The sequence below is a fragment of the Pristiophorus japonicus genome, chromosome 20 (genome assembly GCF_044704955.1).
Source record: "Pristiophorus japonicus isolate sPriJap1 chromosome 20, sPriJap1.hap1, whole genome shotgun sequence".
Classification (NCBI taxonomy): domain Eukaryota; kingdom Metazoa; phylum Chordata; class Chondrichthyes; family Pristiophoridae; genus Pristiophorus; species Pristiophorus japonicus.
The window spans coordinates 72,683,227-72,695,512 of record NC_091996.1 but is presented as its reverse complement, the minus strand read 5'-3'; the positions used below and the strand labels follow the sequence as shown (position 1 = coordinate 72,695,512).

The following is a 12,286-nucleotide window of genomic DNA, read 5'->3' as shown; positions in this document are numbered from 1 at the left end:
CCCATGTAGTGGCTGATGTGCAACGGCCATCACAAGTTAAAAAGGGTGGAAGATGCACAGGATGTAGTTCGGGTCCTTCATTGAAACACCTGTGAACTCGTCCCTTTTTTTAGCTTGGAAGCAAGTCATTCTCGTTTCAAGGGACTGCCTATGATGAATGTGGTAACGCTTCACCATGATCAGGTAGTTAAGGCAGATCCTGTCTGCAGATTGCTGATTCCTTCTCCCATCCCAGTGGGACCTGCACTATATAACGCTTTATCACTTCTCTTTCTCTTCCTTAAAAAATCAGAATCAAACACGAAACCGCTTCCTGTGTGCAAATCTCTCGCTAGAACTTCAACATACACAAAAGCAGTCAGGCAGCGACTCTGGATGATTACTATTGACTTTATTTATAGCTGGCTGTGAAAGTGCCGTTTACAAGTTGCGTGGAGAAGGGCAGATTGCAGATTGTCGGAGAGACCACCTCTTCCTCTAGGTTTCCTTCCGCATAGGCTCTGCCATTCAGTTCTGTAGAAAGATTTGACATTGTATTTAGCTGTGTGTCCCCAGTGGATTCCATTCCAGCATCTCCTGAAAAACTGAAAAGGGCTCTGATGTCACTGTGTAAAGCCAACACCAGATAGGGACAGTAGGAGGCCATTCAGCCTCTTGGACCTGTTACATAGGAACAGGAGGAGGCCATTCAGCCCCTTGGGCCTGTTACATAGGGACAGGAGGAGGCCCATTCAGCCTCTTGGGCTTGTTTCATAGGAACAGGAGGAGGTCATTCAGCCTCTCGGGCCTGTTACATAGGAACAGGAGGCACATTCATCCCCTCGGGCCTGTTACACAGGAACAGGAGGAGACCATTCAGCCCCTCGGGCCTGTTACATAGGAACAGGAGGCACATTCTCCCCCTCGGGCCTGTTATACAGGAACAGGAGGAGACCATTCAGCCCCTCGGACCTGTTACATAGGAACAGGAGGCACATTCTTCCCCTTGGGCCTGTTATACAGCAACAGGAGGAGGCCGGCCATTCATCCCCTCGGGCCTGTTACACAGGAACAGGAGGCCCATTCAGCCCCTCGAGCCTGTTACACAGGAGCAGGAGGCCCATCCATCCCCTTGGGCCTGTTACACAGCAACAGAAGGAGGCCATTCAGCCCCTCGAGCCTGTTACACAGAAACAGGAGAAGGCCATTCAGCCCCTCGAGCCTGTTACACTGGAACAGGAGGAGGCCATTCAGCCCCTCGGGCCTGTTACACAACAACAGGAGAAGGCCATTCATCCCCTCGGGCCTATTACATAAGAACAGGAGGAGGCCATTCACCCCCTCGGGCCTGTTACTCAGGAACAGGAGGCCCATTCATCCCCTCGGGCCTGTTGCATAGGAACAGGAGGCCATTCATCCCCTTGGGCATGTTACATTAGGAACAGGAGGCACATTCATCCCCTTAGGCCTGTTACACAGGAACAGGAGGAGGCCATTCAGCCCCTCGGGCCTGTTACACAACAACAGGAGGCCCATCCATACCCTCAGACCTGTTGTATAGGAACAGGAGGAGGTCATTCAGCCCCTCAAGCCTGTTACACAGCAACAGGAGAAGGCCATTCATCCCCTCGGGCCTGTTACATAGGAACAGGAGGAGGCCATTCAGCCCCTGGAGCCTGTTCTGCCATTCAAATCAATCATTGCTACTCTGTACCTCAACTCTATTTGCTCCATATCCCTTGATACACTTACCCAACAAAAATCTATCGATAACAGACTCTACTCATTGGAATTCAGAAGAATGAGAGATGATCTTATCGAAACGTATAAGATTATGAGGAGGCTTGACAAGGTGGATGCAGAGAGGATGTTTCTACTGATGGGGGAGACTAGAACTAGAGGACATGATCTTAAAATAAGGGGCCGCCCATTTAAAACAGAGATGAGGAGGAATTTCTTCTCCCTGAGGGTTGTAAATCTGTGGAATTCGCTGCCTCAGAGAGCTGTGGAAGCTGGGACATTGAATAAATTTAAGACAGAAATAGACAGTTCTTTAAACGATAAGGGGTTATGGGGAGCGGGCAGGGAAGTGGATCTGAGTCCATGATCGGATTAGTCATGATCGTATTAAATGGTGGAGCAGGCTCGAGGGGCCGTATGGCCTACTCCTGTTCCTATTTCTTATGTTTTTATGAAAGCTCCAATTATTCCCCAGCATCCACAGCCTTTTGGGGGGAGCGAATCCCAGGTTTCCACCACCCTCACGGAGCTTTCAGAATCGCTGGGATTTTAAGCTGTGGTTGCTCATTCTCCCACCATGGGAGGACAGCTGATTAGCAAAGCACAGGACAGCAGGATTCGAGGGTTCGGGAGACCACCTGCGCGGAAGGGTGTCTCTAGAGTTTAGCTCGTTAAAACCGTGTAGCTTACCGACACAGTGTCCAGTTCAGGCCACCATACCCATTTGGACACTGATTTGTTGGTGGTATTTGGAGCAGGAGACACTACAATCAGAGTGGCAGGCCATTGATCAACAGCCTGCCAAGCGCAGCACTGAGATTGCGAAACATGCCTTGGCTTAGACCTCACTATAGATGTCCTGCTCCAACCTTCCACCAACTATTCCATCTATCTCTCCAAGGAAAAGAGCCATGGACTGTCACACTGCCGCCCCCACCCCACCCCCGCCGATCCCGCCGCCCTACCGCACCTGCCCCCTGCACCAGAAAGTGGACAAGTGCCAGTACTGACCTGAGCAGACTTTGGTCGGCATTCCTCTGTAAAGAGATCAAAAGAGGAACAAAATAAAAGTTAATTGACAAACCGTCGGCATAGAAAACCATTGGATATTTAAACTGCGACTGAATCTTATGCTCCACTGGTATGTATACTACTGCAGCTGTCAGTCGTGGCTCAGTAAATAGTGCCCTTCCCCTCAGATTCAGAAGGTTGTGGATCCAAACCCCACTCCAGAGACTTGAGCCCATAATCAAGGCTGACAATCCGGTGCAGTACTGAGGGAGTGCCGCACTGTCAGAGGGCAATACTGAGGGAGCACTGCAGTGTCAGAGGGGCAATACTGAGGGAGTGTTGCACTGTCAGAGGGGCAATACTGAGGAAGTGCCGCACCGTCAGAGGGGCAATACTGAGGGAGTGATGCACTTGTCAGAGGGGCAATACTGAGGGAGTGCCGCACTTGTCAGAGGGCAATACTGAGGGAGTGCCGCACTTGTCAGAGGGCAATACTGAGGGAGTGCTGCACTTGTCAGAGGGGCAATACTGAGGGATTGCCGCACTTGTCAGAGGGGCAGTACTGAGGGAGGGCCGCACTTGTCAGAGGGGCAATACTGAGGGAGTGCTGCACTTGTCAGAGGGGCAGTACTGAGGGAGTGCCGCACTTGTCAGAGGGGCAGTACTAAGGGAGTGCCGCACTTATCAGAGGGGCAATACTGAGGGAGTGACGCACTTGTCAGAGGGGCAATACTGAGGGAGCACTGCAGTGTCAGAGGGGCAATACTGAGGGAGTGTTGCACTGTCAGAGGGGCAATACTGAGGAAGTGCCGCACCGTCAGAGGGGCAATACTGAGGGAGTGATGCACTTGTCAGAGGGGCAATACTGAGGGAGTGCCGCACTTGTCAGAGGGCAATACTGAGGGAGTGCCGCACTTGTCAGAGGGCAATACTGAGGGAGTGCTGCACTTGTCAGAGGGGCAATACTGAGGGATTGCCGCACTTGTCAGAGGGGCAGTACTGAGGGAGGGCCGCACTTGTCAGAGGGGCAATACTGAGGGAGTGCTGCACTTGTCAGAGGGGCAGTACTGAGGGAGTGCCGCACTTGTCAGAGGGGCAGTACTGAGGGAGTGCCGCACTTATCAGAGGGGCAATACTGAGGGAGTGACGCACTTGTCAGAGGGGCAATACTGAGGGAGTGCCGCACTTGTCAGAGGGGCAGTACTGAGGGAGGGTCGCACTTGTCAGAGGGGTAATACTGAGGGAGTGCCGCACTTGTCGGAGGGGCAATACTGAGGGAGTGCCGCACTTGTCAGAGGGTAATACTGAGGGAGTGCTGCACTTGTCAGAGGGGCAATACTGAGGGAGTGCCGCACTTGTCAGAGGGGCAATACTGAGGAAGTGCCGCACTTGTCAGAGGGGCAATACTGAGGGAGTGCCGCACTTGTCAGAGGGGCAATACTGAGGGAGTGCCGCACTTGTCAGAGGGGCAATACTGAGGGAGTGCTGCACTGTCGGAGGCCCAATCTGCCCTGCCAGCTGAAAGTAAAAGCTCCCACTGCAATATTCAAAGTAAAGCAGGGGAGTTCTCCCTGGTGTCCTGACCAATGATCATCCCTCGACCTAAACCACCACAAAACAGATAATCTGGTTATTATCACATTGCTGCTTGTGGGTCTTTGTTGTGTGAAGATTGGTGGCGGTATTTCACCATTTTACAGCTGGCTGTGGCATGCTTTGGGATGTCTTAGGATGTGAAAGGTGCTATATAAATGCAAGTTTAATCTTTCATTATTGAATGTTAGTGTCTTGGTTACAGTGAAAGGTGGACCAGCCATTGGGTCAGGGTCTATTTCCATGGTTTAAGGTCTCCATGGGTCAGCGGGCAGGGTCTATATGCATGGTAGTGGGGGGGGGGAGGGGGGGTGACAGAGTCTATACCCATGGACAGGGGGTAGGGTCTATACCCATGGACAGGGGACAGGGTCTACACCCATGGACAGGGGACAGGGTCTACACCCATGGACAGGGGACGGGGTCTATATCCATGGACAGGGGACAGGGTCTATACCCATGGACCAGGGCCAGGGTCTATACCCATGGACCAGGGACAGGGTCTATACCCATGGACCAGGGACAGGGTCTATACCCATGGACCGGGGACAGGGTCTATACCCATGGACCAGGGACAGGGTCTATACCCATGGACCGGGGACAGGGTCTATACCCATGGACCGGGGACAGGGTCTATACCCATGGACCAGGGACAGGGTCTACACCCATGGACAGGGTCTATGCCCATGGACAGGGGACAGGGTCTATACCCATGGACAGGGGATAGGGTCTACACCCATGGACAGGGGACAGGGTCTATACCCATGGACAGGTGACAGGGTCTATACCCATGAACCGGGGACAGGGTCTATGCCCATGGACCAGGGACAGGGTCTACACCCATGGACAGGGTCTATGCCCATGGACAGGGGACAGGGTCTATACCCATGGACCGGGGGCAGGGTCTATACCCATGGAAGGGGTCTATACCCATTGTCAGGGGGCAGGGTTTATACCCATGGACAGGGGGCAGGGTCTATACCCATGGACCGGGGACAGGGTCTATACCCATGGACCGGGGACAGGGTCTATACCCATGGACCAGGGACAGGGTCTACACCCATGGACAGGGTCTATGCCCATGGACAGGGGACAGGGTCTATACCCATGGACCGGGGACAGGGTCTACACCCATTGACCGGGGACAGGGTCTATACCCATGGACAGGGGATAGGGTCTACACCCATGGACAGGGGACAGGGTCTATACCCATGGACAGGTGACAGGGTCTATACCCATGGACCGGGGACAGGGTCTAGCCCATGGACAGGGGACAGGGTCTATACCCATGGACCGGGGGCAGGGTCTATACCCATGGAAGGGGTCTATACCCATTGTCAGGGGGCAGGGTTTATACCCATGGACAGGGGGCAGGGTCTATACCCATGGACAGGGGGCAGAGTCTATACCCATGGAAGGGGTCTATACCCATTGTCAGGGGGCAGGGTTTATACCCATGGACACGGGGCAGGGTCTATACCCATGGACCGGGGGCCGGGTCTATACCCATGGAAGGGGTCTATACCCATTGTCAGGGGGCAGGGTTTATACCCATGGACAGGGGGCAGAGTCTATACCCATGGAAGGGGTCTATACCCATGGACCGGGGGCAGGGTCTATACCCATGGAAGGGGTCTATACCCATTGTCAGGGGGCAGGGTTTATACCCATGGACACGGGGCAGGGTCTATACCCATGGACCGGGGGCCGGGTCTATACCCATGGAAGGGGTCTATACCCATTGTCAGGGGGCAGGGTTTATACCCATGAACAGGGGGCAGGGTCTATACCCATTGTCAGGGGGCAGGGTTTATACCCATGGACAGGGTCTATACCCATGGACAGGGTCTATACCCATGGACGGGGGACAGGGTCTATACCCGAGGACAGAGGACAGAGTCTATACCATGGACAGGGGACAGGGTCTATACCCGAGGACAGGGGACAGGGTCTATACCCATGGACAGGGTCTATACCCATGGACGGGGGTAAGGGTCTATACCCATGGACAGGGGACAGGGTCTATACCCATGGACAGGGGGCAGGGTCTATACCCATGGACAGAGGGCAGGGTCTATACCCATGGACAGAGGGCAGGGTCTATACCCATGGACGGGGGTAAGGGTCTATACCCATGGACAGGGGGCAGGGTCTATACCCATGGATGGGGATAAAGGTCTATACCCATGGACAGAGGGCAGGGTCTATACCCATGGACGGGGTAAGGGTCTATACCCATGGACAGGGGGCAGGGTCTATACCCATGGACAGGGTCTATACCCATGGACAGGGTCTATCCCCATGGACAGGGTCTATAACATGGACAGGGTCTATAACATGGACAGGGTCTATACCATGGACAGGGGGCAGGGTCTATACCCATGGACAGGGGGCAGGGTCTATACCCATGGACAGGGTCTATCCCCATGGACAGAGTCTATAACATGGACAGGGTCTATCCCCATGGGACAATGTCTGTACCAATCAGACATAATCTGTATGCATGAGACAGGTTCCGTAGCATTGGGAATGCGTTCACACCAACAGGACAGAGCCTATAGCCATGGGACATTTATGCTGATTGAACAGGAATTGAGTCTATAGCTATCAGTCAGAAGGACAGAGTATATAAACATGGCTTCGGGAGACATGGTCTGTAACCACAGGCCTCAATCCATATCAATGGGACAGGACCTACAGGCATGGAATAAGATCTGTACCCAGTAGTCATTAGGAAAGAGTTCTAACCCATTGGACAGCGAAGGGGATTTAGATAAATGGGATATAATCTATATCCGTGGGCCCGTATAAATAGCACGGGGCTGGGTATATATCCATGGGATCAGATATATAGCCCGGGGCTGGGTCTATATCCATGGGATCAGATATATAGCCCGGGACTGGGTCTATATCTGTGTACAGCAATGAATGAGGAACTGAGTTGACAGTCATGGGAAAGAGGGACAGGTCTATTTCCATGAGATTTGCAGGGTCTGTACTAAAGACGGAGGGTCGATACCTATGGGGCAGGGTCTATACACATGGGCCTCAACACTGTCCTACAGATTAGATACAGAGTAAAGCTCCCTCTACCCTGCCCCATCAAACACTCCCAGGGCAGGTACAGCACGGGTTAGATAGAGAGTAAAGCTCCCTCTACACTGTCCCATCAAACACTCCCAGGGCAGGTACAGCACGGCTTAGATACAGAGTAAAGCTCCCTGTACCCTGTGCCATCAAACACTCGCAGGGCAGGTACAGCCCAGGTTAGACCAGAGGATGGACTGTTTATCTGCAGTACATGCAAAGCGTTACCTTGCTTAGCAAAGGTTAAAATGTTTTCTTTCTCTAGTCCCTGTTCCAGACAGTACTGTCTGAATCTCTCCACGATTGCCTGTCTCAGCTCCTGGCCTCTTCCTGAAACAATGCAGAACATCAGGATCACTTTTAATGTAGGTTCTGGGACCGCCAAGTGTAGTATAGAACATGTTCAACAGGTGACACAATCCTGCACCAAATAAATGCGACATACATTCTCATCATGGCATCTATTACCCAGCAAGACACAAGTGTCCATGGGACCTATAGCCCAGCAATAGTCAGTGTCCGTGGGACCTATACCCCAGCAATAGGCAGTGTCCATGGGACCTGTACCCCAGCAATAGTCAGCACCCATGGACCATTACTCCAGCAATAGTCAGAGTCCATGGGATCTATATCCCAGCAATAGTCAGCACCCATGGACCAATACCCCATCAATAGTCAGTGTCCATGGGACCTATAACCCAGCAATAGTAAGTGTCCATGGGACCTATAACCCAGCAATAGTAAGTGTCCATGGGACCTATACCCCAGCAATAGTCAGTGTCCATGGGACCTAAACCCCAGCAATAGTCAGTGTCCATGGGACCATTACCCCAGCAATAGTCAGTGTCCATGGGAGCTATACCCCAGCAATAGTCAGTGTCCATGGGACCTGTACCCCAGCAATAGTCAGTGTCCATGGGACCTATACTCCAGCAATAGTCAGTGTCCATGGGACCATTACCCCAGCAATAGTCAGTGTCCATGGGACCATTACCCCAGCAATAGTCAGTGTCCATGGGACCTATACCCCAGCAATAGTCCGTGTCCATGGGACCATTACCCCAGCAATAGTCCGTGTCCATGGGACCATTACCCCAGCAATAGTCAGTGTCCATGGGACCATTACCCCAGCAATAGTCAGTGTCCATGGGATCATTACCCCAGCAATAGTCAGTGTCCATGGGACCTATACCCCAGCAATAGTCAGTACCCATGGACCATTACCCCAGCAATAGTCAGTGTCCATGGGACCATTACCCCAATAATAGTCAGTGTCCATAGACCATTACCCCAGCAATAGTCAGTACCCATGGGATCAATACCCCAGCAATAATCAGTGCCCATGGACCATTACCCCAGCAATAGCCAGTACCCATGGGACCATTACCCCAGCAATAGTCAGTGCTTGTGGCCCCATTACCCCAGCAATAGTCAGTGTCTGTGGGACCTACATCCCAGCAATTGTCAGTGTCCATGGGACCTGTACCCCTGCAATAGTCGGTGATCATGGGACCATTACCCCAGCAATAGTCAGTACCCATGGACCATTACCCCAGCAATAGTCAGTGTCCATGGGACCATTACCCCAGCAATAGTCAGTGTCCATGGATCATTACCCCAGCAATAGTCAGTACCCATGGGATCAATACCCCAGCAATAGTCAGTGCCCATGGACCATTACACCAGCAATAGCCAGTACCCATGGGACCATTACCCTAGCAATAGTCAGTGCTTGTGGCCCCATTACCCCAGCAATAGTCAGTGTCCGTGGGACCTACATCCCAGCAATCGTCAGTGTCCATGGGACCTGTACCCCTGCAATAGTCAGTGATCATGGGACCATTACCCCAGCAATAGTCAGTGTCCATGGACCATTATCCCAGCAATAGTCCGTGTCCATGGACCATTACCCCAATAATAGTCAGTGTCCATAGACCATTACCCCAGCAATAGTCAGTACCCATGGGATCAATACCCCAGCAATAATCAGTGCCCATGGACCATTACCCCAGCAATAGCCAGTACCCATGGGACCATTACCCCAGCAATAGTCAGTGCTTGTGGCCCCATTACCCCAGCAATAGTCAGTGTCTGTGGGACCTACATCCCAGCAATCGTCAGTGTCCATGGGACCTGTACCCCTGCAATAGTCGGTGATCATGGGACCATTACCCCAGCAATAGTCAGTACCCATGGACCATTACCCCAGCAATAGTCAGTGTCCATGGGACCATTACCCCAGCAATAGTCAGTGTCCATGGATCATTACCCCAGCAACAGTCAGTACCCATGGGATCAATACCCCAGCAATAGTCAGTGCCCATGGACCATTACACCAGCAATAGCCAGTACCCATGGGACCATTACCCTAGCAATAGTCAGTGCTTGTGGCCCCATTACCCCAGCAATAGTCAGTGTCCGTGGGACCTACATCCCAGCAATCGTCAGTGTCCATGGGACCTGTACCCCTGCAATAGTCAGTGATCATGGGACCATTACCCCAGCAATAGTCAGTGTCCATGGACCATTATCCCAGCAATAGTCCGTGTCCATGGACCATTACCCCAATAATAGTCAGTGTCCATAGACCATTACCCCAGCAATAGTCAGTACCCATGGGATCAATACCCCAGCAATAATCAGTGCCCATGGACCATTACCCCAGCAATAGCCAGTACCCATGGGACCATTACCCCAGCAATAGTCAGTGCTTGTGGCCCCATTACCCCAGCAATAGTCAGTGTCTGTGGGACCTACATCCCAGCAATCGTCAGTGTCCATGGGACCTGTACCCCTGCAATAGTCGGTGATCATGGGACCATTACCCCAGCAATAGTCAGTACCCATGGACCATTACCCCAGCAATAGTCAGTGTCCATGGGACCATTACCCCAGCAATAGTCAGTGTCCATGGATCATTACCCCAGCAATAGTCAGTACCCATGGGATCAATACCCCAGCAATAGTCAGTGCCCATGGACCATTACACCAGCAATAGCCAGTACCCATGGGACCATTACCCTAGCAATAGTCAGTGCTTGTGGCCCCATTACCCCAGCAATAGTCAGTGTCCGTGGGACCTACATCCCAGCAATCGTCAGTGTCCATGGGACCTGTACCCCTGCAATAGTCAGTGATCATGGGACCATTACCCCAGCAATAGTCAGTGTCCATGGACCATTACCCCAGCAATAGTCAGTACCCATGGACCATTACCCCAGCAATAGTCAGTGTCCATGGACCATTACCCCAATAATAGTCCGTGTCCATGGGACCTATACCCCAGCAATAGTCAGTGTCCATGGGACCTATACCCCAGCAATAGTCAGTGTCCATGGGACCATTACCCCAGCAATAGTCAGTGTCCATGGGACCTATACCCCAGCAATAGTCAGTGTCCATGGGACCATTACCCCAGCAATAGTCAGCACCCATGGACCATTACCCCAGCAATAGTCAGTTTCCATGGACCATTACCTCAGCAATAGTCAGTGTTCATGGACCATTATCCCAGCAATAGTCAGTGTTCATGGACCATTATCCCAGCAATAGTCAGTACCCATGGACCATTACCCCAGCAATAGTCCGTGTCCATGGACCATTACCCCAGCAATAGTCAGTACCCATGGACCATTACCTCAGCAATAGTCAGTGTCCATGGACCATTACCCCAGCAATAGTCAGTGTCCATGGACCATTACTTCAGCAATAGTCAGTGTCCATGGGACCATTACCTCAGCAATAGCCAGTACCCATGGGACACATACTCTAGCAATAGTCAGTGCCCATGGACCATTACCCCAGCAACAGTCAGTGATTGTGGGACCTATACCAGAGCAATAGTCAGTACCCATGGGACATATACCCCAGCAATAGTCAGTGTCCATGGACCATTACCCCAGCAATAGCCAATGTCCATGGACCATTACCCCAGCAACAGTCAGTGCTTGTGGGATCTTTACCAGATCAATAGTCAGTACCCATGGGACATATACCCCAGCAATAGTCAGTGTCCATGGACCATTACCCCAGCAATAGCCAATGTCCATGGACCATTACCCCAGCAATAGTCAGTGCTTGTGGGACCGTTACCCCAGCAATAGTCAGTGTCCGTGGGACCTATAACAACAACAAAAACAAGTTGTATTTATATAGCGCCTTTAAAGTAGTGAAACATCCGAAGGTGCTTCACATGTGTATCATGCGATAACTATTTGATACCGAGCAGCATAAGTGAAAATTAGTGCAGGTGACCAAAAGCTTGATCAAAGAGGTATGTTTTAAGGAGCATCTTGAAGGAGGAAAGAGAGGTAGAGAGGCGGAGAAGTTTAGGCAGGGAGTTCCAGAGCTTAAGGCCTAGGCAACAGAAGGCACGGCCACCAATGGTGGAGCGATTATAATCAGGGATGTTCGAGAGTGCAGAATTAGAGGAGTGCAGACATCTCGGGGGGTTGTGGGGCTGGAGGAGATTACAGAGGTAAGGAGGGGTGAGGCCATGGAGGAATTTGAAAATAAGGATGAGAATTTTGAAACCAAGGCATTGCTTAACCGGAAACCAATGTAGGTCAGCAAGCACAGTGCGAGTCAGTGTCTGTGGGACTGTACCCCAGTGAGAGTCAGCGTCTGTGGAAATGTACCCCAGTGAGAGTCAGTGTGTGTGGGACCCATACCCCAGTGAGAGTCAGTGTTTGTGGAGCTGTACCCCAGTGAGAGTCAGTGTGAAGAATCAGTGTGTGTGGAACTGTACCCCAGTGAGAGTCAGTGTCTGTGGGACTGTAACCCAGTGAGAGTCAGTGTCTGTGGAAAGGTACCCCAGTGAGAGTCAGTTTGTGTGGAACTGTACCCCAGTGAGAGTCAGTGTGAAGAATCAGTGTGA

The 12,286-nt window shown here is 51.9% G+C and overlaps 1 protein-coding gene across 1 annotated transcript in view; it reads right to left on the bottom strand.

The window, feature by feature from the left end:
* Window positions 1-374: 374 nt before the first annotated feature.
* LOC139232968 (lipocalin-like) overlaps window positions 375-12,286 on the bottom strand; it is a 74,345-nt gene continuing 62,433 nt past the window's right edge. Inside the window, exons 6-8 of the mRNA XM_070863466.1 lie at window positions 7,639-7,740; window positions 2,731-2,756; window positions 375-513 (exon numbers count right to left, since the gene is read on the bottom strand). Coding sequence (XP_070719567.1) covers window positions 508-513; window positions 2,731-2,756; window positions 7,639-7,740 — 134 coding nt within the window. The 3' untranslated portion in view covers window positions 375-507. The remainder of the gene's footprint in view (window positions 514-2,730; window positions 2,757-7,638; window positions 7,741-12,286) is intronic.